At 36.6% G+C, this 25,462-nt stretch overlaps 2 protein-coding genes across 8 annotated transcripts in view; one reads left to right on the forward strand and one right to left on the reverse strand.

Moving 5' to 3' along the window:
* LOC103268441 (Golgi pH regulator) overlaps positions 1-23,625 on the forward strand; it is a 51,225-nt gene extending 27,600 nt beyond the window's left edge. For 5 of the 7 annotated variants that reach the window (XM_021716530.1, XM_021716533.1, XM_008066014.1 and 2 more), the window contains 7 exons: positions 9,790-9,899; positions 12,258-12,346; positions 13,135-13,227; positions 19,925-20,020; positions 21,768-21,857; positions 22,796-22,861; positions 23,002-23,625. In XM_021716530.1, the coding sequence (XP_021572205.1) occupies positions 9,790-9,899; positions 12,258-12,346; positions 13,135-13,227; positions 19,925-20,020; positions 21,768-21,857; positions 22,796-22,861; positions 23,002-23,208 (751 nt within the window). In that variant the 3' untranslated portion in view covers positions 23,209-23,625. Of the gene's footprint in view, positions 1-9,789; positions 9,900-12,257; positions 12,347-13,134; positions 13,228-19,924; positions 20,021-21,767; positions 21,862-22,795; positions 22,862-23,001 lie in introns of all 7 variants that reach the window. The other 2 variants (XM_021716529.1, XM_021716532.1) reach the window with 2 other exon arrangements.
* Positions 23,626-24,209: 584 nt separating this feature from the next.
* PDZK1 (PDZ domain containing 1) overlaps positions 24,210-25,462 on the reverse strand; it is a 35,357-nt gene continuing 34,104 nt past the window's right edge. Inside the window, exon 10 of the mRNA XM_008066016.2 lies at positions 24,210-24,693. Within this exon, the coding sequence (XP_008064207.1) occupies positions 24,640-24,693 (54 nt within the window). The 3' untranslated portion in view covers positions 24,210-24,639. The remainder of the gene's footprint in view (positions 24,694-25,462) is intronic.

Here is a 25,462-nt window from a genome sequence, read left to right on the forward strand (position 1 = left end):
TCCAATTTCATTTTTCTGCATATGGATATCCAATTTTCCCAAAGCTATTTATTGAGGAAACTGTCCTTTTGCCAATGTGTATTCTTAGCACCCTTGTCAAAAATCAATTGACTGTACATGTATTGATTTATTCCATTCCATTTGTCAATGAGTCTATTTTTATGCCAACACCATGCTGTTTTAATTACTATTGCTTTGTATTATAGTAATTTGAAAAAAGATAGTGTGAGGCCTCTAGCTTTGTTCTTTTTTGTTCATGATTGCCTTGGCTATTTGGGGTTTTCAGTTCCATATGAATTGTAGAATTCTTTTTTCTCTGAAAAGTGACATTGGAATTTTAATAGGAATTGAACTAAATATATAGATTGCTTTGGGTAGTATGGACAGTTTAATAAAATGTTTAGCAAACATTTCAAAAGTGAAATCAAGAGAACAATCCCATTTACAATAGCTACAAAAAAAATACTTAGGAATAAATTTAATCAAGTAGTTGAAAGATCTGTATACTGAAAACTATAAAACAGTAATGAAAGACATTGAAGAAACAAATGAATGGAAAGATAGCCCATATTTATGGATTGGTAGATAACTTCTATATTTGAAGAGTAGATGTTTTAAAAGGCTGTTATCCTGCATTTTTACAAAAATTTTTATGTCTGGTTTACATCTTTTCAACTTCCTTTTTTCAACTACTTAAAATCCTTTTTATCTCCTCGTTGTTGTTGTTGTTTAAGTTAACTTGCAAAATGTATGTTTTTGAAATGGCATTCATAGCAGTTTATATCACTGTAGATAATAGCATAGTCTCTGAAATCAGATTGTCTGAATTTGCATCTTTGGTCTACAACTTACAATATAACCTTGAAATAGTTACTTTATGTCTTTGTTCCTTGGTTTCCTCATCTGTAAAGTAGAGAATAATAATGAGTTAAGACTTACAGAGCACTTAGAACAGTGAACCAACTACTAAGGACAACTACTGAATTTATTAATAATCTCTTCAGGACAGTCATTTGGTTTTCATGCTTCACCTTCATTTATTCATGTATATATTCACTCACTTAATAATTTTAGAAAATCTAGTATATGCTAGGTGCTGTACTAGATGCTGATAGAATGATGAACAAGATAATAATTTCCTACCTTAGAAGTTATTAATCTACTATTTTATTAGTTATTATTGCCCATATATAAAATGGTAACAGAGGTTTCGAATTGCACAATATTTTCATATTTCATATTTTCTCTTTCAACACTTTTTCTATTGTAAGACCCATAGTCAAGTCAAAGAATCCTTAATGTAAGAAATAACATTAGTCATTAGAATAATAATTTTTTTAAAAAAGGTTCCGGACACATCCCTATAATCCTATTTGGGAGGCTGAGGCAGGAAGATTGCTTGAGGCCAGGAGTTCAAGACCAGTTTGGGTGAGTGAGACCCTGTCTCTAAATAAAAAGAATAAAAAAGAAGACTCAGATTCACCAACCAATTATTTCTCTCCATCTCTGTATGTCTTTACTGGGAGTATTGAAGCTAAACACACACATGTATATATTTATTTTGTTTACATATATTTTATTTACATTCATTCAGTTTATTACATTACTATATATAAATACAGATTTTTAAGAGTATAATAATAAGAGTAAGATTATTCATAAGTGAAAGATACTTATATGTGAACAATACTATTTTTGTTCCCAAGGCTATTTTCTCTTTTGCCATATTTCCTTTATTCATATAAAGAGAGAAATCTTAATATTTATATACAAAATATATACAATTCATGACTCTGCTGGGCAGAGTGTCTCAAGCCTGTAATCCCAGCACTTTGGGAGGCCGAGGTGAGAAGATTGTCTGAGCCCGCGAGTTCGAGACCAGCCTGGGCAACATGGTGAAACCTTGTCTCTACAATAACTAAGAAAATTAGCCAGGCATGGTAGTCTGTGCCTGTAGTTCCAGCTACTTGGAAGACTGAGGTGGAAGGATCACCAGAGCCCAGCAGCTCAATGCTGGGGTGGCCATGAGAGCATGCCACTGCCACTGCACTCCAGCCTGGGTGACGGAGTGAGACTCCAACTCAAAAAAATTCATTTTGAGTATGGTTGTATACTTTTAAACCATTTCATACCAGTTATGGTTAGGAATTGGCTCTGATCTATATACATACAGCCCAGGTATCCCTATAGCCCTTGTCTAGTCAGGATCAGGAATGGTTTGTGGCCCTATAGTAGGTTTATTAATTTGAGTGACTCTCAGAAGAATCAGCCTTCCAAGTGATTAGCATGGTCCTTCACCCAGTGCAGCTAACAGGGCAGATGCCAACTAACATAGCAACACCAGGGCCCTTGGAATTCATACAATACCCTTGCCATTTACCACAATATAGAGAAAAAGTTTTTGCAAGCACTCATAGTTGAAGAGGAATGATGACCAGAAAATCATCTTTCAACTTAACAGTAGAGGGCCATAGTGAGATGACATACAAAAAAAATAACATCTGTCACATATAAAAAAGTTGGTGGTTGAAGATGGGTAGAGGAAAGAGGCACACATGTCTTCTCATTTAGAATAGTGGAGGAAAAAAATCTTAACTTCTACTTGAGTTAGGTTTTTCTAGGGTGTCTGTTTGAAATTTTGTGGGATAAGGGAGAAAAATGCATTCACCAGTGAAATTACAGCACCAGCTATAGTAGTTGGCTCTCAAACCATAGTAGAAGAAACTTCTAGGAATGGCAGTGAAAAGAGTTTAAGCAATTCCGTCTACAGAAAAAAATCATAAAAACTGGAAATAAATAGTAAAAATAAATATTTCAGGTCACTGGAAAATGAACAGACGCCGATGGAAATTTGAGAAGGGCTTCAGGTAACTGCTGCAAGTTTATGGCTTTCTTGCCTGGGAGTGCTCCTCAGTCACCACCACCCTATAGCACCCACTCAAGAGTACAGATTCAGCCAGGCTCGGTGGCTCAGCCTGTAATCCCGCGCCTTTGGGAGGCTGAGGTGAGCGGATTGCCTGAGGCCACGGGTTTGAGACCCGCCCGGGCAGGCGAGACCTCATCTCTACAATAAATCAAAAAAATTAGCCGGGCGTGGTAGCACGCGCCTGTAGTTCCAGCTACTTGGAAGGCTGAGGCGGAAGGATCGCCGGAGCCCAGCAGGTTGAGGCTGCGGTGGCCAGGAGTGGCCACTGAACTCCAGTCTGGGCGACAGTGACACTCCAACTCAAAAAAAAAAAAAAAAGAGTACAGATTAATAGAGGTAAAATCAGAGTAACTGAAAAGTTAAAGGGAAAATTTCGGGGATGAGAGATACAGAAGGACTGAAATCCAGAACATGAGTACAAACTCTGCCCAAATCCCTGCCTCATCACTGAATAATGCATGTGCACAGAAAACATCTGAGAGCCTGAGAAAAAGTAGGAAGAAACTAGAAGAGAGTTTAACCTTGAAAGGCAGAATTGCTTCTTGATGAGATTTCTAAATTTGCTGTGGCTTTGAATTAGTACATTGCCTTTGCTGTATGTAGATTGAGCATACAGCTTGCATGACAGAAAGTGAAAGGCTTACTGGCTAGGACTCTCAGAGGGTAGAACTCACAACTGACAATGCAATTAGAAATTTAGGAGACGGCCGGGCTCGGTGGCTCAGCCTTTAATCCCAGCACTTTGGGAGGCCGAGGCGAGTGAATTGCCTGAGCTCATGGGTTTGAGACCCACCCGGGCAATTCGGCAAGACCTCGTCTCTACAATAAGTCAAAAATTAGCCAGGCGTGGTAGTGCATCTGTAGTTCTGGCTACTTGGAAGGCTGAGGCGGAGGGATCGCCGGAGCCCAGCAGGTTGAGGCTGCGGTGGCCAGGAGCGTGCCACGGCACTCCAGTCTGGGCGACAGAGTGAGACTCCAACTCAAAAAAAAAAAAAACAAATTTAGGAGACAATCCTAAAAGCAGAGGAACCACAGAGAAGGTAAGTCGTAAAATGTGACTACAGAATCTGTCTAGATTCTTAATCACTAAACTGCGCAAACTCAAACTCAAGAGAGACCAATAGAGAGTCAAGTCAGTCAGGCCTGGTGGCTAATGCCTGTAATCCCACCACTTTGGGAGATGGAGACAAGAGGATTGCCTGAGTCCAGCAGTTTGAGACCAGCCTGGGCAACTTGGCAAAGACCCTATCTCTACAATAAATCAAAAAATTAGCTAGGTGAGGTTGTGCACACCTGTAGTTCCAGCTACTTGGAAGGCTGAGGCAGAAGGGTTGTCCAAGCCCAGCAGATCGAGGCTGCAGTAGCTATGAGTGAGCCATTGCACTCCAGCCTGGATGACAGAATGACTCCAACTCAGAATAAATAAATTAATAAAAGAGAGAGTCAAGGTAAAAAAAATTAAAATAAAGGAAGAGCTGGAAGCTGGAAAACTGAACAGAAACATTAGTTGCTGCAGGTATAACTGATTTCACAGTTTGAGTCTAGGTAAGTTAACTGCCTACTGGTACAAAAGATCTAACAATCTTCTGAAAAACAAAACAGATTCCAAAGATACTACAACATATTTATCTTCAAATCTTCAACCAAAACTTACTAGACATGCAAAGAAAACAGGACCATGTGACATATATTCAAGAAAAAAAGCAGTCAATAGACACTAACTCCAAGTGGGTCCTTATGATAGGTTTAGCAAACAAAAGCTTAAAAGTAACTATTAGAAATACTTTCAGAGAAAGCATGATACTAATTAGTGAAAAGACAAGGAATCCCAACAGAAAAATTAAACTTTTAAAAAACAAAATAGAAATTCAAAAACTGTAGTAACTGAAATAAAAATTTTACTAGATGGCCATAATAGCAGAATTTAAATGGCAGAAGAATCAGTAAACTTGAAGATAGATCAATAAAAATTATTCAGTCTGAAAAATAGACAAAAGATTGATGAAAAATGAACAGATGTCTCAGTATGAGACAATATTAAGCAGTTCAGCCTCCTTATAGTTGGATTCCTAGAAGAAAGGAAAAGGGGCAGGAAAAGTATTTGAAAAAATAATGGCATAAAACTTCCTAAGTTTGGTAGAAAACATTTATTTACAGATTTAAAAAGCTCAAAGAACTACAAGTAGGATAAACACAAAAGAAAATTACACCTACTTACATACAGTCAAACTTCTAGAAGACAAAGAGAAAATCTTGAGGCAGCAGGAGAACAATGAAAAAAGTAATGGTTGTTCAACAGTTTTGTAGAATACAAACTACACACAAAAATAAATTGTAGTCAGGCACAGTAGCATTCACCTATTCTCCCAACTACTCAGAAGGCTGATGTGGAAGGTTCACTTGAGCCCAGGAGTTGGAATCCAGCCTGCCCAACATATTGAGTCTCCATCTCAAAAAAGTTGTGTTTCTGTATACTAGCAATGGGCATGTAGACATCAAAATTTTAAATATACTACTAACAATCACTCAAAAAAAAAAATATTCAGTTGTAAGTCTAACAAAATATGTACAGGACTTACATGCTGAAAATTTAAAAACGAATGAAAGAAATCAAAGAATATGTAAATTAATGAAGAGACAGATTGTGTTTATGGGTTGGAAGGCTCAACATAGTAAGGATGTTCTTTCTAAATTGATATAAAAGTTTAATGTTATCCATTTCAAAATACCAGCAAGATTTTTTTTGTAGATACATACAAATTTATTCTAAACTTCACATGAAAAGGCAAAAGAACTAGAATAGCTAAAACAGTTTTGAAAGAGAACAAAATGGGAGCAATCTACCTGATTTCAAAACTTTTATTATATAACTACAGTAATTAAGACTATGTGGTATTGGCAGACATAGATCAATGGAACAGAAAAGAAAACCCAGAGATAGATTGACACAAATATGCCCTGCTAATTTTTGGCAAAGATAAAAAGACAGTTCAGTAGAATTAAGATAACCTTTTTACCAAATGGTGCTGGAGCAGTTAGACATCCATAGGCCAAAAAATGAATCTGAATCTGCTTCACACCTTATATAAAAATTAGCTAAATACAGATAATGAACTTAAGTGTAAAACTTTAAAGTGTTTAGAAAATAAAAACATAGGAGAAAGTCTTTGGAATCTAGGACTAGGCAGAAAGTTCTTCGACTTGACACCAAAAGTGCAGTTCATTAAAAATTAAGAAGTTTGGCTCCATCAGAATTAAAACTTTTGTTCTGTAAAGTGCCCTGTTAAGTGCTCTGTTAAGGTGGATGAAAATGCAAGCTACGGTCTTGGAGAAAATGTTTACAAACCACATATCTGTGAAAGCACTAGTATCTAGAATAAAATACCTTCAGAGCTTATATATATATATATTAAAGGTACAATTAGAAAATGGACAAAAGGTCAGGTGCAGTGGCTCACATCTGTAATCCCAGCACTTTGGGAGGCTGAGGCGAGAGGATTGCCTGAGTCCAGGAGTTTGAGACCAGCCTGGGCAACTTGGTGAGACCTCGTCTCTACAATAAATCAAGAAAAATTAGCCAGACATGGTGGCGCACATCTGTAGTTCCAGCTACTTGGAAGAGTGAGGTGGAAGGATTGCCTGAGCCCAGCAGGTCAAGGCTGCGGTGGCCACGAGCATGCCACTGCACTCCAGCCTGGATGACAGAATGAAACTCTGGCTCAAAAAAAAAGAAAAGAAAAGAAATGGGAAAAAGCATGAACAGACATTTTATTGTAGAGGATATACAAATGGCAGATGGTGTCTACATATGAACAGGCCATTAAAACATCAGTAAAATATCACTACACAACAATCAGAATGGCTAAAATAAAAATTAATTAAAATACCAAATGATTCCGAGAAAGTGGATCACTCATACATTGCTGGTAGGAATGTAGAATGGTACAGTAACTCTGGAACACAGGTTAGCCATTTCTTAAAAAGCTAAACATGCAATCACCACATTCAACAGTTGCACTCATAGGCATTTATCCAGAGAAATGAAGACTTATATTAACTCAAGACCAGTACACGAATGTTTATATCAGCTTTATTTATAGTAACCCCAAACTAGAAATAACCCAGATCCTCCAGAGGCTGAAGAGTTTAGCAAAGAGTGATACATTAATACCGTGGAACACTACTTAGCAATAAAAATGAGCAAACAGTTGATACACACAACAACCTGAATGAATCTCCAGGGAATTACACTGAGTTTAAAAAGTCAATCCCCATAGAATATAAACTGTATGATTCTAGTTATATGCACATTTTTGAAATGACAGAATTACAGAAATGGAGAACAGATTAGTGGCTGCTAGGAGTTGAGGAAGAGTTGGAGTGGGAGGGATATGGACTGTACAGGGGCAGCTTGTAGTGATGGAAATGGCCTGTATCATGACTCTATCAATGTCAGTATAATTGTACTATAGTTTTCAAGATGTTTCCATTGGGGAAATCTGAGTAAAGGGTGCTTGGAATCTGTCTGTATTTTTTCATAAAACTTCATATGAATCTACAATTATCTCAACTAGTTTAATTAAAGAGAAAAGTCCCACCAGAAACCAGAGACCAGAAAGCAGTAGAATGACATTTAACCCTTAGTAGATTTTTTTTCTTCTTCTTCTCTTGTATAATACCACCACTTCAGCCAAATACATTTTTTTTCATATTAGGAATATTTTTCTCTTGAATCAAGGTCTCATGCTGTCATCCAGGCTGTAGTGCAGTGGCATGATCAGGGCTACTCGCAACCTCAAACTTCTGGGCTCAAGCAATCTTCCCGCCTTAGCCTCCCAAGTAGCTGGAACTATAGGTGTGCACCATCGTACCTGGCTAATTTTTTTTTTTCTTGTAGAAACAAAGTCTTGCTGTGCTGCCTAGGGTGGTCTCAAACTCCTGGGCCCAAGCAATCCTCCCACCTCAGCCTTCCAAAGTGCTGGGATTACTGGCCTGAGCCACTGCAGGTGGCCCATATTAAGAATTTTTAAATGACATTCAGCTAATAACATAGATAATTTCTTGTTGTGAGCTACCCTTGTTATAAAGAGGCAATAGTGATGGCAATCACTGTGGTGGTAGTGGTGATGATGATGAAGAAACGGTGAAGATGAAGATGATCGGGTTCCATAGTACGTTGTATTTGGGTTTTTTTAATTCATTTTCACTACATCTCAGAAAATTTAATATTGTTACCTTTTCTTCTTAAATGTAGGACTGTTTCCTTTTCTTATGCAACTTATTTGATAAGAGTGAAATTGGTAAGAATTAATCAATATGTTCTTGATAAAATTGAAAGTGAAGGTGAATTGTTTAAAACAGGCCCTGCTCGTCTATGTACAGCTAACTTTCACTTCTAGTGGTTATACTTCCTTGCCTGTCATGAGACCACAGTACATTGTGAGTCACCTTTATATATTCAACCAGTTCTACTCCACAGCCAGCCATTAATGTTTTGTATTATAGATATTGAAAATAAGGACAACAGAAATGGTCTCTGTGCTCCCTCTTTCCCAACTGCCTCTCCTTTAATCCAACACATTAAGCCAAAATGAGCTGTTAAATGAGTAGAGCGACAACCTTCCTTCTTCGTGTACATATCCTAGCCTTCTCAACTATGGAAATAGAAAAACTAAGAATTACCAAGCCTTACCAAGTCAGAATCTCCCTAGGTCTGAGCCTCTTCTTGGTTATTTATTACATCTTCCCAAAATCTGTATGGTTGGAAGAAAGGCAGGAAGAGCTAAAACTTGGAACTGTGTTTCATTCACTCATTGTCCAGGTGAAGGATATTTTAAGGAGAAAAAGTTAAGTTAATATGACTGATACACCCAATATTCAATCTTGGTAATATCATTTTAGCTAGTGGCTTAAAGAATTTAGCCCATAGAAATACCATTTGGTGTTTGGTACCATTAATATCATTTGTGTTAGTCCTAGCCATAAATATCAACACTGCTTCTTCCTCTTTACCATTTTTATCTCTTGTGCCCAAAAATATCCTCTTTGAGTTAAATTTTTCTTTAGTACTGCTACTCTATTTTTATTAAACTTATCCTGATTCATTTTAGGCCAGTAGGCCTTGGCCCTATTAAACCCTTCAAGTAATCATTTATGGAATATCTTATATTTTAGCCTTATAGAGGCTCTATTCTTAATACATTTGTGGTGGGCTGGAACATGCCAGTAGCTACCACTGTGCCAGTGGGTCCTCCACAGACTAAGAAGACAAGAGGAAGCAATGGTAGGTTTCCTGTTGATTTATTTAGTAGTAGGACAGATTACAGTGAGTGAAGGGATTAGAAATAGATAAAGACTAATATTTTAGAAGGGGACAGGTTTATGTGATTTGGCTTTTTTTTTTTTCCTTTTGATTGCTTTTAAAAAGGAAGGAAGAAAACATTTGTTGAGTTCTTACTGTGTACCTTGTCCTCTAGCTAGGTATGTCAACCTATTTTATTTTGTTCTTCAGTGATAACTACAATAACTGGCTACTTATGTAGCTGGCAACATGAGTTCTTATATATTATTTCATTCATTTTCACAACCATCCAGAGATGAGGAAATGGAAACTCCAAGGCCTCACAGCCTTAGTTCCATTGGCAGAGCCAATCCTTAGATTTATTGCCTACTGCAAATTCTGTGCTTCGTCACCCAGGCCACATTGGTTCTGCAGTTTCCCTTTAGGTGTAAGTAGTAGAATAGTGGGACTCCAGAGTTGTCATTTTCCCCTTCACAGGTCACACATGGGAGAGGCAGTTGTGAGACTGGACTATGAGGTCCCATGCTTCCTTGCTGAGGTTTTATATTTTCTTTCATTTCAGGATGGCAATGGCACGGAGAACTATGTTCCAGAAAGGGGAGGTGCATAATAAACCATCAGGATTCTGGGGAATGATAAGAAGTGTTACCACCTCAGCTCCAGGAAGTGAAAGTATCCTTTGTCCCTCTGCTTCATTCTTTTTCTCAATTCTGGACCAAAGGCAGAAGAAAAAAGTAGTATTGGGAATAGTCCCTTCTAAAGTACCTGACTGCATCAGAGTCCAAACTCCTAAGGGCTAGGTTTAAGAAATACAATGTGTACAGAGTTGTCTTTCTGGCATCCATATAAGATCATAAAGGCCAAGCACAGTGATTCATGCCTGTAGTTCCAGGACTTTAGGAGGCTGGGGTGGGAGGATTACTTGAGGCTAGGAGTGTGAAATCAGCCTAGGCAACATAGCAAGACCCTGTCTCTATAATAAATAAATAAATACATTTTTTTTAAAAAGATCATAAAATCATTGTCTTTGAGCTGAAGGAGCCTTAAAAAGTCAGTCTTAGTCGGGCTCAATGGCTCAGCCTGTAATCCCACGCCTTTGGGAGGCTGAGGTGAGGGGATTGCCTGAGCCCGCGGGTTCGAGACCCACCTGGGCAACTTGGCGAGACCTCATCTCTACAATAAATCAAAAATCAGCTGGGCGTGGTAGTGCACACCTGTAGTTCCAGCTACTTGGAAGGCTGAGGTGGAAGGATCGCCGGACCCCAGCAGGTCGAGGCTGTGGAGGCCGGGAGCGGCCATTGCACTCCAGTCTGGGCGACAGAGTGAGACTCCAACTCAAAAATAAAAAAGTCAGTCTTTCCATTTTACAGATGAGAAAATAGACCCAGAGAGGTTGTCACACAGTAGTTTATGGCAAAACTAGGAACAGAACTGTGGTCTCCTCTTCATGGTACTGTCCATTACACTATTATATTTCTCAACTTTGAAAAACCATCACAAAGCATAATGACTCCCCAAAATGGATGGTTTGTATACGAGATGGTAAGAGCTTGTTTCTTAAAGTAATGAGTATTCCTAAACAAATTTTAAGTAGCTCTACTTTTCAAGTGACTTTTGGGTCTTAATAATCAAGGAGATTAGATTAATAAATTGTTCTTGGCTTGACTGGTTATGATGTTGAACTAATTCCTAAATTAGGTAACCAAATTTCTATGTGGCTCCCAAGCTATTGGGTCAAAGCTTTAGGGAATGAGGCATAAAATAACATGCTCCTGTTTCCTTCTGTGACCCAGGGAAGTACAAATTCCATTTTAGTTTAACTAGAGGAGAATGTAGTCTATTCTTGCTCTAAATTATGACTTATGTCCTTTTAGTGTCAAATGCAGATAAGAATATAAGATCAAAGGAAGACAGGATGATTATGGATGAAAAGAAAAATTATTAATTTAGATTTGTTTAATCAAAAAAACATTTATTTTGTATCCCCTATTTCCAGGCCAAATGCTAAGGGACAAAATGATGAATAGAGTAATAATAAACATTGTCCTCAAAAAGCTTGCTCTCTATTCATGGGAAACAGACATGTAATGAGGTAACCGTATTGTTCAGTGACCTGGACTATGCTAGTAGTATCCACTGTTGTGGAAGGAACTGAAGGGCACTTGCTGGCTTGGGTAATAGTGGGAAAAAATCAGAAAGGAGAGAGGATTTGTATTAAAGTCAATACTTCCAGTTTAGAAGGGGTTGTCCATAAAAGTCAATAGTACAGGTTTGAGTTATTTTAATGATGATAAGTCAACAAACATATAAGGAATATTTAACCTCTCTGAGCTTTTCAAACAGAGAATAATAACTCTACCTGATTGAGTTCTTAGAAAAGTGAATAGTGTAATGGAAAGAGCGAGCCTTGGAAGTAAGGCAGATCTGACTTTGCATCCACACCAATTAGCTGTGTGACTTTGAGCAAGTTATTTCACTCTCTGAGCTTTACTTTCCTTATCTGAAAAATGGATAATAACACTTGTCTCATAGGACTGTTTGAGAATAAAAGATGATAATCTCTAAAAAACTAAAGAAGGTAATTTCTATAAATTGTAGCCTACATTAGAACACGGTAAATATTAGTTCTCTTTTCTAACTGTATATTTATTCAGATAATGTAGGCAGAAGCTATGCTTTATTATGTGTTATTATTTAACCATTTGTGATCTTGAAGATTATATTTGATTTAATCTAACTAGATAAATGAAACACATAGGAAACCTGTCTGAGCCACTTGACTTGGAAGAAACTGAATGGTAGGTGTTTGGTGATGATACACTCAATGGAGAAGCTTTGACACAGCTGTGTCAGAGTTTGGGAATATTTTTCAGAATAGCACATGCTGCTAACTATGAAACAGGAAATTGAACATACAGGCAATTCCTGGGATCCCCGGTCAACTAAGAGCAACCAAAAGCATATGCTTTCTTCATTGCCATTTCTTGAAATTTCTATGTGATTTAAACCTTGATGCCCATTTTGTGCCAGATCTTACTCTTATTCAACAAGAAGTGGATGCTTTGGAAGAACTAAGCAGGCAGCTTTTTCTGGAAACAGCTGATCTATATGCTACCAAGGTACAGAGCAAGGAACTGAAGTGTGGTTTTTACCAATATGATTATAGAGAGAACAAGACTAAATGATTTTTTAGTACCCTCTCTGGCCAAGCGAGAGACACCTCACAGCTTAAACATCAGCCCTGAAGTATTAGGGATGAGGGGTCTGCACTCTTCATGAAATGGCTCCTATTGCTAGATCCTTAATGGAACACCCTTAGTGATAGCAATTGGTAGTATAGTCAGAAGAGGTTCTTCAACATCTAGGAAAGTGGCACACACCACTTCTACTGACCTGGGATAACTTGTCCTAACTGCAAGAAGTAGTACCTTTCCTATACACACCTAAAATACAATGTAATTTAAATGTGCAAAATCTGTTAGTGTAGGTTGCAAACTATTTTAATTCTTTTTGAGAGTACCTTCACAGGGTAGCCTAGAGGATAAAGGCTAACGTAGGCTTTGGGAACAGGTAGACCTGAGCCTATTCACCAGCTGTGTGAACTTGGGCAAGTTATTTAACCTCTCAAAGCCTCAGTTTTCTCATCTGTAAAATTAAAATAATAGAAAATATCTCATAAGTGCTGTTATGAAGATTAAAGTGGATAATGCATATAAAATATTTGTCCCAGTCTCTGGCTTAAAGTAAGCATTCAGTATATGCTGGCCACTACTACTACTATTAGTTTAATATCATGTGGTTTTTTGACTCAGCCTGAACAATGATTTATAGAAGGAGGAATACTTGTATCAAATATAAATTTATATTTTGCTGAGACAAACCATGTTTTGTGTTTGTTTTCCCTCAGGAGAGAATAGAATACTCCAAAACTTTCAAGGGGAAATATTTTAATTTCCTGGGTTATTTTTTCTCTATTTACTGTGTTTGGAAAATTTTCATGGTAAGTATATTATTTTCAACTGTCAGGGTTTAGGTGTTTTTCTCAATGGCATGGTGATAAGAGTGGGCTTGACTGATACATTGAACTAAATTCCCAATTTGAGTCAACAGAGAATGGGATCTTTCACATCTCTGAGCCTCTTCTTTTTCCTCTCTCTTTTTTAGATGACCCAGGAAAGGGTAGTTGCATTTTTCTTCTGTCAAAAATCATTAATAAGTCCTTAGTTTATGAAATGTATGAATCGGATGTGAATATTTATTTTACACTCAGCTTTCTGCATGTCCAATGAGTATGTGACTGTATATAACCTCAATTCTATTTTTTTTATATCAGTATTTTTTATTTTGATGTTATGGGGTACAGTTTAGGGTTAGGTGTACAAATATGCTTCATTCAGGCACCCTTGTCGATAAGGTATAACCTCAATTCCTACCTTTAACTCAGAACAGAAGCTACTTCTTTTTAGTAATCTGGCTATCTAAGGAATTAAATTCAAAGTAAATTCTAAAATTTATTTCCTTAGATAAATTCATCTTCTAAGCTTAGAGCTTTTATTTTTTTATGGCTTTCCTTTAGTATTTTTTTCTTTATGTGCATTTTGTGTACAGTATTTGTCTTTGCTTCTGACTCATCTGCAGGTATTAATGGATTTCAGTGTGATTATAGAAAAGGCTGATTTGACTTTCTGGTTTGATGACTTTCCTACTGGGGCTGCGTTTGCACAAAGAGGAGCTTTGTCAGCTAGTTAGTTAATTTTGATCAATGTAGATGAATGAGGGATTTGGGGTTTAATGGATCTAATGTTATAAGAAATTGATGTCAGTACTGCTCAGATGACACTTCAAAATCTTGATTCATTGAGTAGGAGAAGATGAATGAAGATAGTGTGTTGCATGAGGATGGTGTGTTCAGTCAGCTAAGCTACTCGAAGGTTTTTCCTGAGATGTAGCCTTTAGGGGAACATGTCATTTTTAACAGTTTTATTGGCATAGAATTGATATTAATAAACCGCACAGATTTAAAGTGTCCAGTGTGGTAAGTTTTGACATGTGTATACCTGTGCAGCAACCTTCACTGCATTCAATATAGAGAACATAGCCATCTATCACTTCCATGAGTTGCCCTGGGCCCCATTGTTCATGCCTGTTTCCCATATTCCCAGTCCCAAGCGACTACCAGTCTGCTTTCTGTCATTATATATGAGTTTGTATTTTCTAGAGTTTTATGTAAATAGAATCCTACAGTATATATCCTTTTTCTGTTTGGCTTATTTGACTCAGCATGATTATTTTAAATGTTATTCATGTTATTGTGTGTATCAGTAGTTTATTCTTTTTTATTATTGAGTAATATTCCATGTTTGGATGTACCACAGTTTGTTTATCCATTCACCTACTGATAGATGTTTGGATGTTTCTAGTTTGGAGCATTACAAATAAAGCTGCTGTGAACATTTGTATACAAGTGTTATGTATGGCCATATGCTCTCTGTTCTCTTGGGAAAGCTCTTAGGATTGGAATATCTGGATCATATGGCAGATGAATGTTAACTTTTGAAAAAAGATCCAAACCTTTATTTCCCTAATGCCTAATGATGTTGAGTAATGCCTGGCATACATTGTCACATGCATGCATCCTCTACAAGTAGTTGTGCTTTTGTGTACTTTACAGTACTGTATAGACACAGTAGTACAGTATATTTGTTTCAAACCCAGGATGTCTGAAATTAAGTGTAAAAGCAACAGTGATGTAGCTGATACTTTGTATTAGTTGGGTACCTAGGCTAACTTTGTTGAACTTACAAATAAATTGGAGTTATGAATACACCCTCGGAAAAGAACTTGTTAGGATGTTGGAGACTTACTGTATTCCTAATCTTAAGGAGATCGCAACCAGTTTTTTACCATTAAGTATGCTGTTAACTCTTAGCTTTTCTTAGATGCCTTTTAGCCAGTTGAAGAAGTTCCCCATTCTAATAATAGTTTATTGTATTGTTAATCACAAAAAAGTGTTGGTTTTTGTCAAATGCTTTTTCTGCATCTATTGAGATACTCTTATGTTCTTTTTTTTTCTTTTTTACTCTGCTATTATAGTGGATTACATTCCTTAATAAAGCTTACTTGTGGTGGTGAATTATCATTTTTATATTTTGTTTATTCAGTTTGCCAAAATTGTGTTAAGAATTGGTGTTCCAGTGGTTGTTATTGGAGGCTTTGTCAACGATGAGTTGGTTGAGGAATTGGGGCTTTGCTTCTGGAATCTCTATCCTGTTCCATTGGTCTATGTGCCTGTTCTTGTACCAATACCAGGCTGTTTTGATTACTGTAGCCTTATGGTAAAGTTTGAAGTCTGGAAGTGTGATACCTCCTGCTTTGTTTCTTTTGCTAAGGATTGTTTTGGCTATTCGAGGTCATTTATGTTCCCATATAAATTTCTGTATTGTCATTTCCAGGTCTGAGAAGAATGATGTTGGTAACTTAATGGGCCTTGCGTTGAATCTGTAGATTGCCTTTGGTAGGATGGACATCTTAACAATGTTGATTCTTCCTATCCATAAGCATGGGATATTTTTCCATTTGTTTGTGTCTTCTTGGATTTCTTTGAGCAGTGCTTTGTAATTCTCATTGTAAAGGTCTTTCACTTCTCTGGTTAGGAAGATGCTGAGGTATTTTATTTTTTTGGTGGTTATTGTGAATGGGATTGTGCTTTTTATTTGGATCTCTGCCTGCTTATGCAACCATAAAGAAGGACAAATATATGGACTTTGCAGCAAATTGGATGGATTTGTAGTCAGTCATACTCAGCGATTTATCACAGGAACAAAGAACTGAGTTCCATATGTTCTCACTCATAAGGTGACCTTGAACAATTATAATGCTATAAGAAAGCGATTGGCAGTAGTGGAAAACTATCAGGGGAAGGGGGATGGGACTGGCAGTTGAGGGAAACTGCTAGGGGAGGGAGAGTCATACCTCATCAACAAGGGTTCCTGTATGATCAATGTTTGTATACCTAGCCCTGAATTGTACCCCACATCTTTATAATAAATAAATAAAATAAAATAATAAAAATAAATAAATAAAATTTTAAAAAAGAATTTTTGTTCCAGCCTGGGCGACATAGTGAGACTCCAACTCAAATAAAAAATAAAAATAAAAAAATAATTTTTGCATCTATATGTATGAGGATTTTGGACCATGGTTTTCTTTTCTTGTAATGTCTTTATTTGGTTTGGGGTGTCAATAATGCTACCCTTAGAGAATGAGTTACGTATTGCCACCCCTGCTAATCAGTGGAAAAGTTTGTAAGGAGTTGTTATTGTACCTTCCTTAAGTGTTTGCTAGAATGTATCAGTGAAGCCAGATGAGGCCTGGAGTTTTATTTGCAGGAAAGTTTTCTTAACTGCAAATTCAATTTATTGAAAGATATAGGGTTTATTCAGATAATATCTATTTCATCTTGCGTGAGCTCTTGCAGTTTGTCCATTTCTATTGAAGATGTCAAATTTATTGGCATGAAGTTGCTCATAATAGTCCCTTATTATCCTTGTAATATATGTAGAATCTGTGGCAGTGTCACCCCCTCTTGTTCTTTCTTTCTTTCATATAAGCCTGTTTTGAGATATAATTCACATATAATACAATTTACTCATTTCATGTACAATTCAGTAGTTCTTAGTATGTACACAGAGTTGTACAACCACCACTACAATCAATTTTTGAACATTTTTATCAAGCCAAAAATAAGTTCCATACTCATTAGCAGTCACTCCTCATTTCCTTCCAATTCTCACTCCCACAGCCCCTGGCAACTACTAATGTACTTTGTTTCTATAGATTTCCCTCTTCTAGACATTTCATGTAAATGGAATAATACAATTTATATTCCTTTGTGATTGGCTTCCTTGACTTAGCATAATATTCCTTTTTTTTAGATTAGAAAATATAGTTTATTTAGAAAGTAAATTGGAGTGAGAGAAAGAGGGGATTCGCCTCCCCAAAGGAGGGGAGGGGACCAAAGCTTAAGAAAACATGATGTGGCCATAGCTCAGAGAGCACATGACCACATCATAGCTTAGCAAGGCAATGGCCAGCAGTGTTCTTAAGATTCATCCATGTCACAGTGTCCATCAATAGTTCTTTCCTTTTTATGACTGTAATATTTCTCCAGTTTTATGGATATACCACATTTTTTAACCATTCATTAGTTAATGGACATTGGGTTTGCTTCCCCTTCTTGGCCATTATCAATGATACTGTTGTGAGCTTTCATGTATGTTTTATGTGGATATATGTTTTCATTTCTCTTGCATACACACCTAGGGATAGAATTGCTGTGTTATATGCTAACTATATGTATAACCTTTTGAAGAACTGCCAGACTTCCAAAATGGCAGCACTGGTTTACATTCTGGCCAGCAGTATATGAAGGTTCCAATTCCTCCACATCCTCACTAACACTTGTTATTATCTGTCTTTTTTATTATAGCCATCCTCATGGGTGTGAAGTAGTATCTCTTACATTCTTGATATTGGTAACCTGTGTGTTCTCTTGTACTCAGTCTAGTAGAGATTCGTTGATTTTATTGAACTTTTTAAAGAACCAGCTTTTGAGTTTATTGATTTTCACTCTTGTTTTTTCTGCTATTTCATTGATTTCTGCTCTGATATTTATTATCAACTTTCCTGTTTATTTTGGGTCCTTTTCTAATTTCTTTTTTTTTAGTTGGAGTCTCACTTTGTTGCCCAGGCTGGAGTGCAGTGGCATGCTCACGGTCACCACAGCCTTGACCTGCTGGGCTCAGCTGATCCTTCTTCCTCAACTTTCCAAGTAGCTGGAACTACAGGTGCATGCCACCATGCCCGGCTAAGTTTCTGACTTATTGTAGAGATGAGGTCTCACCAAGTTGCCCAGGCTGGTCTCAAATTGTGGGCTCAGGCTCCTCTCGCCTCTGCCTCCCAAAGTGCTGGGATTATAACATTAACCACTGTGCCTGGCTTTTTCTAATTTTTTAGGGTGGAAACTAAAATAATTGAGTTGGAGATATACTTTGCTCATATAGTTGGTTTAGTACTATAAATTTCTTGCTATTTACTGTTTTAATAGTGTCTCACAAATTTTGATTAATTGTATTTTTCATTTAGTTCAAAATGCTTTCTAATTTCCCCTACTCGTGGTTTATATGAAGTGTATTATAAAATCTTTTGAGAACTTCCAAGTATTATTCTCCACTTGATTTCTAATTTAACTTTTCTTGTACTTTAAGAACATATTGTATATGATATGAATCTTTAAAAATGTATCAAGACTTGTTTTCTGACCCAGAATATGGTCACATTTCCCACAGCATGAAAAATGTTCTGTATGTATTTGAGTAGAATGTGTATTCTGCTCTTGTTGGGAGGAATGTTCAATAAATGTCAATTAGGTCAAGTCAATTGATAGTATTATTAAATTTTTCTGTATCCTTACTGATTTCCTGACTAATTTTATCAATTATTAAGAGGGCATCCAACAATTGTTGTGGATTTGCCTATTTCTTTATTTCTATCAATTTTTGCTTCATGTATTTTGAAGCTCTGTTTTAGGTACATAAACATTTATAATCATCATATACCTCTTGTTGAACTGATCCTTTTATCATTCTGAAATGACCTTTTTAATGCCTGGCAATATTTTTTGCTATGAAATCTGTTGTGTCTGATATTAATATAGATACTATCTTTCTTTTGATTAGTGTTAGCATAATATATCTTTTTCCATCCTTTTATTTTTAATCTATTTATATTTTTAAAGTGGGTTTTTTAAGCAAATTGGGTCTTGCTTTTTTGTCCAGTTCAGCTGTCTGCCATTTCATTGGCATGTTTAGACCAGGGATCAGTAATCTATAGCTTACAGGCCAAACCCAATCACTGCCTGCTTTTGTAAATAAAGTTTTACTGGAACACAGCCAAGCCCATCCACTTATGTATTGTCTGTGGCTACTGCACACTACAGTGGCACAGTCTGCTGACCCGTTATTTAGACCATTTACTTTTTTTTTTTTAATTGTTTTGAGTCAGAGTCTCGTTTTGTCGCCCAGGCTAGAGTGCGGTGGCACAAGCAGGGCTTCAACCTACTTAGTCCATTTATGTTTAATGTGATTATTGATATGGTTGAGTTTTAAACTACTGTGTTGCTGTTTCTTTTTCATTTGTCCTGCCTGTTATTTATTTCCTTTTCTCCTATTTTTAAACTACCACATTTAGGATTGGTTGGGTAATTTTCATGATTCCATTTGATCTCCTTTATTAGCTTATTGACTATAACTTCTTTTTTATTATTTTAATAACTGTTCTTGGAGCATTCAGAAAATAACCACAAGAAATGACTCTGGAATTCCTTGATTCTCTTGCTCTGACTTCATCTACCATTGTTACCTTTCTGTCTCCTGATAAATTACAGCATATATGCCATGGCTTTATTCTCCTTGACTCTTTATAGAAAAGAAAGATGGAGTAGGAAGGAACTTCTGTGTGCCTATGCAGGAGTAGCCAAAGTAGATTCCCTATATATGATTTGGATTGGGAGTGATTTACATTTTTAGGAACATTGACCTGTAAGAGATATTATGGTGATTCATTCATTGTTTTAAATCACTTTTGAAATATTAAATAATTGTTAAGATTCTCTGATGTAAGGGTATATGTCTTTGTAGGCAACCATCAATATCGTTTTTGATCGAGTTGGGAAAACTGATCCTGTTACAAGAGGCATTGAGATCACTGTGAATTATCTTGGAATCCAATTTGATGTAAGAATTATATCAAGATCCTGATTTGTTATACCCTTTCCTATTTTATCTGCTGAAACTTACAATTATTAACATTCTAATTCCCATACTTTAAATACTTTCTTCTGCCTTTGTTCTTCCTACTCTTCTGTATATTTTGACATACTCAGCAAATTTGCAGAAGGCCAAGATTCTCTTTCCTAAGATAAAACTATAAGTAATGACTAGTACTTATTATTGTCATGGATGCTGATTAGTTTCTGCAGTTCCACTTCTCTGTAACTAGCTACCACTTTGACAGTTTCTCCCTGCTAAAGTATTCATATACTTCTCTCTGTGATATCTGATGAGCTCTTCAAACACACAACTCATCTTTGATTCCTCAGTAAAAAATTAACTACTAAGTAGTGTTCTGTGTTAGCGCTGAAATGATTTCTGCTGTAAAAAATGACTTTTATCAGTTAATTAATGTGAACCTTGAGCTACAGATGGTAACTGTCACCTGTGCACAAAGGTGTTTTTTTAAAATTGTCTTTCTACCTGCTTCATAATGTCACTGTGATAAACATACCTTTGTCCCGACTTAAATTCAATGTCTTTATTCATAGACTAGTATACTTTCTAGAAATACATATGGCCAGTGATTCTGGCTGAATAGCACTGAAATAAAAATATCAATGTCACATTCTTAGTCCTAGTGTAGGCCATTTAGCTGTACTGTCAACCCAGACACAGACTTCATGCTACCCCCAGGCATCCACCTTAGCCAGACCCACCTCTGATCACAACAGGAAATGGATAAAATGAAAATGAATCAGGGAAAATTGAGCTCAAGTCTTGAGAAATAGCTTAAAGTACATGCTTCTTGATGCTAGATCAATAGTATATCCTCTTTGCATGTGAAGGAGCATGGCATCTTTTCTTCAAATAGTATATGAATTATGTCAAGTGTGCTTTGCTATTGCTACATCGATGTTTTCCTCGTTTAACTTCTTTTCGGGCTAGATTTTAGAAATTTTCTTCCTTATCTGTGCTTTCTGAGGATACTTGATGGCTGTGTATATATTTTATCTATGTCCTCCATATTTCATAATGTTAGTAATAGCAGCTGCCCCTCAGATGCTTTTCAGAACTGAATCAAGTACAGCGTCCCAAAACCGCTTCTCACTATGAAGCAATGGAGGAGGAGAAAAAGGAATCATGTGGTTCAAATGGAGTTCAACTATTTTCTAGAACTTATCTGAGAATAGCTATATATTGTTTTATTATAAAAGAAAGATTCCTTGAAGTTTTGGGTGATCAGAGAACTGTTGTTTATTGACATTTAAAATAAGTTACTGTTGAGTTAGTTTCCTTTTCATTCTTGCTTTCCACTTATCACAGCAAAGCTATATTATTAGCTGTGTGTTTTTTCTGATTTATTAGTGTTACTTTTATCACTTCTCTGTACTGCTATTCTTAAGATTTAATTGTCCACTAATTAAATCCACTGCAGAGGCCCTAACTTCACCTGTACATAGACCACTTATGTACCGAATTCTGACTTGTGCCCCACATCTTTAAAATAAAAATAAAAGAAATCCGCTGCAATCTTTCTATAGGTATTTTATTTGCCACTTGCTTGCATTCCTTCCTCCCTTAAAAACAAAAAATCAAGTAAGGCCTTATAAGGGTCCTCTCACAGTCTCATAAGTGATCAGAATACATCTTAGCCTTCACATCTCTCTGAATGGATTTAACAGATATTTTCTTCCCATTATGGTGGTAGGTGAAGTTTTGGTCCCAACACATTTCCTTCATTCTTGTTGGAATAATCATCGTGACATCCATCAGAGGATTGCTAATCACTCTTACCAAGGTATGTTTTATCAGTGTTTAAAAAAGTACTACTTATCATTTGTGTACTTACATGTGACTCTATGAGATAATTTTACTAGGTGAGTATATTTATCAAAGATAATAGAGTGAGATAAGGCTGTTTTGTTCACTGATATGTCACCAGCGTCTAGAACAGAGCCTAGCACATGGTAATTATTCAGCAGATATTTGGAATAAAGAAATGAGGCAGATATTTGAGGTTAGAAGAATAATTGTGAGAGTCACTTGTAGAGGAGATTAGTAGGAGAGCAGAATACAGTAGTCCTCGATGTCATTAGTAGGTTCTCAGAAACAGCAACTTTATGCAAAATGACATACAGCAGGTCCTTGAATAATGTCATTTCATTCAACATCACTTTGTTGTAACATTGTCAAGGGGAAAGAAATTTGTTCACTTAAAGTCTCAGTTTCCAAGAACCTGTCAACAACCTTAGGGAGGACTGATCAACATAAGAAGACTTCATGGAGGTAGTGTGTCTTCTCTGATAGAAGCGTAAGGGATTTCAAAGTCCAGGAGCTGTTTGAATGAAAGCAAAGTTGGGACAAGAAGGCATCTGTAGGCATCCAGCACAATTTCAGAAAGCATAGGTGACAATTACACATGCTTAGAGTGGCCTGGAGTAATCTGATTTAATATTTTCTAATGATGTTAAGTCATATATGTCACATAGTTTCTGAAGTTTGCTAGCAATAGGAATCTTTTCATATGTTATAATGTGATACCAGCTACATCCAAGGGGAAACTTAACTTTTTTAGTAGTCTATTTAAGTCTCTATAGTCTTAATCATATGAATTTTTCTATACAGAATTGTGGCATGGAAAAGACACTCTTAATTCAATGTTAACCATGTTTCTTATTGTTCGTGACACAGGAATCTAGTGGTACTGCATAAATTCATCTCTCCCTTTCTTGACAGTTCTTTTATGCCATCTCCAGCAGTAAGTCCTCCAATGTCATTGTCCTGCTATTAGCACAGATAATGGTAAGAATGAACCAGCTTTATGATCACAGCTGTAAAATACCAGAAATTTGTTTTATACGTTTAAATATGTTAACAATTTCCTTTGACATGCCCCTCACTTCATTCAGGATAACTTCTGTATTAATTTGTTTGACTTACAGGGCATGTACTTTGTCTCCTCTGTGCTTCTGATCCGAATGAGTATGCCTCTAGAATACCGCACCATAATCACTGAAGTCCTTGGAGAACTGCAGTTCAACTTCTATCACCGTTGGTTTGATGTGATCTTCCTGGTCAGCGCTCTCTCCAGCATACTATTCCTTTATTTGGCTCACAAACAGGCACCAGAGAAGCATATGGCACCTTGAACTCAGACCTGTTGCAGACTGTTAGAGGCCAGTGGTGTCAGAATTTGGATGTAAAAGGGAAAAAAATGGAAGTGACCAGGGTCTGATATTTTTTAAACAAAATGCTGTGGTAGCATTTTTTACCTCCAGCACACTCCTTCCTCCTCAGATGTGGTCATGAGTAACACCAGCTAGAACACAAGGGGGAGGAGTATCTCAAGGCAGATGCTCTCAGCAGAGTGGTGCAAATGCAAGAGGTAGAGGAGAATGTGGAGAAACAGCCAAGAAATTAGAGGGAAAAAATACACTGGAACTCTGAGACAAGAGATGTCTGTGGAAGCTGGGCCAGACACATAGGACTTCTGTTTTAAGGTTCACACAGAGAAGGTTATGGCTTGCTCTTGAAATTGATCATCATTAAAATCAAAGATTTTGACATCTTGGTCTTAGGTTCATTTGTCAAGCATAGCTTGGTATTATGCTTGTGTGATCTTACATGATTTAGCATCCCACCTCTTCTCCCCTGACCCCTGCCCCATTCAAATAACCAAGAGGTTATACTTTTCTGAGAAAGGGATGGTGTGCAACTGAAATAGATTCTTCCAAAAGAGAGACTTCAAGTTTGTCATTTTTCTTAATTTCCTCTTAACTTATGATTTAAGAGTAAATACCCGACATTCAATTCAGTAATGATGTCACTATTTTTCCTTTCGATCTGTCCCTCATGCCATGGAATGAAACGGTGAATAACTGTTACTGGAATAAGTCTCTTTCCTATCCTGGGACTCAATTTCAGTGAAAAAGGAAAATGTTGGAAATATTTAGAATACTCAGAAATGCAAGTTAAGAAAGTCCTGAATTTTATACCTTGACATCTCCTTTTATTACTAAGGTCTTATTCTGTACTTCATTGTGTCTTGGGTTTCTAGAGGCAAATGAAGGTTAAAGCATAAAAAGTATATCCAAAAAAAAGCCCTATTAAGGTTATACCAGCTAACAGGAAGTTTCAAGCACACTCAAAAGACGTTTTTCATGGTATTTATTCTAGCAACCACAACATTATTACAAATTCATAATTTTGATAGGCTTATCTGCTCAGTTACTTTAATTAGCAGCTCTCACATATACAGATTTATGAATCATCTTTGGTGCTTAAGAAACCTATAGAAAAGACATCATCATCAAAGAAATGTAGTTAAGTTGCAGCTTGGAAGATATCTCATGAAAAGAATCTGGTTCCCACTTTAGCTCTTCCTAAGTTGAGCATAAATAAGTCATCTGCAATAGCCACGCTAAGATACATGACAACAGAAGACAATCACACATGATGAATGGTTTCTAGGAGTTTGTTCTCTAACAGAGACAGTAAACAGGTGGCACCTCATTTCTTGAGAAAGGATTCCTATTAAATACCCAGAAACAGCAATCAGCCAGAGGCATTATTTGTTCTCATCACATCTCTGTATCTTCAGAATTGGAAGAAGAATGTGAGGCTGTACTGTGGGCCTGTGCAAAAGAAAACAACGAGTTGACAAGTGGCAGTGTGAACTTTGGGAAAGGGATGGTCTATCCTAGAGTTGCATGACTTAACTCAGAGAGTAGAGTCACTTGCTAGAAGCCACGCAGCCTGAATTCTACACTTGGCTTTGTTTTCAACTGCTGCTTGACACATCAACAGATCTCTTAATGTTTATTTTCTTTTTGATGAGTTTAGTATAGTACTACAATTGATTTCCTATAGAGAAATGATATAATTTTTTAAAAACTAGAATTACTTTCTTGGTTAAGCATTCCAGAATACAAAGTCAATGATTATTGGATGTGATCATTAAAATGAGTATTTGTTATTTATATCACTAATCAGAATGAAATCAATATCATGTAAAGAAGAATATTAAACTTTTAAAGTCCTGGCTTTGCCATACATTTTCTTTACAAACTTGGATAAGTCAGTTTAGTTTTGGACTTCAACATCATATATGAAAGAAACCAGACAAAAATATAAATCTGAGACTTACCAAGAAATTTAATCAAAATATATACAGAATAATGCTTAATCTTTCCTAGTTATAAAACTTGGAATATCTGTCAATTATTTAAAAACAATACTGTCCCTAACCATCACCATTCACATGCTGAGAGCCAAGCATTGTTCAAAGCACTTTAATGCAGTTAATATCATCTTAGTTAATATAATTCTGATAACAATCCTACAAATTACCCTTTTTTTTTTCTTTTGAGTTGGAGTCTCACTCTGTCACCCAGGCTGGAGGGC

Source organism: Carlito syrichta, unplaced genomic scaffold (assembly GCF_000164805.1).
Source record: "Carlito syrichta isolate Samal-C Ts95f unplaced genomic scaffold, Tarsius_syrichta-2.0.1 Scaffold308835, whole genome shotgun sequence".
NCBI lineage: Eukaryota > Metazoa > Chordata > Mammalia > Primates > Tarsiidae > Carlito > Carlito syrichta.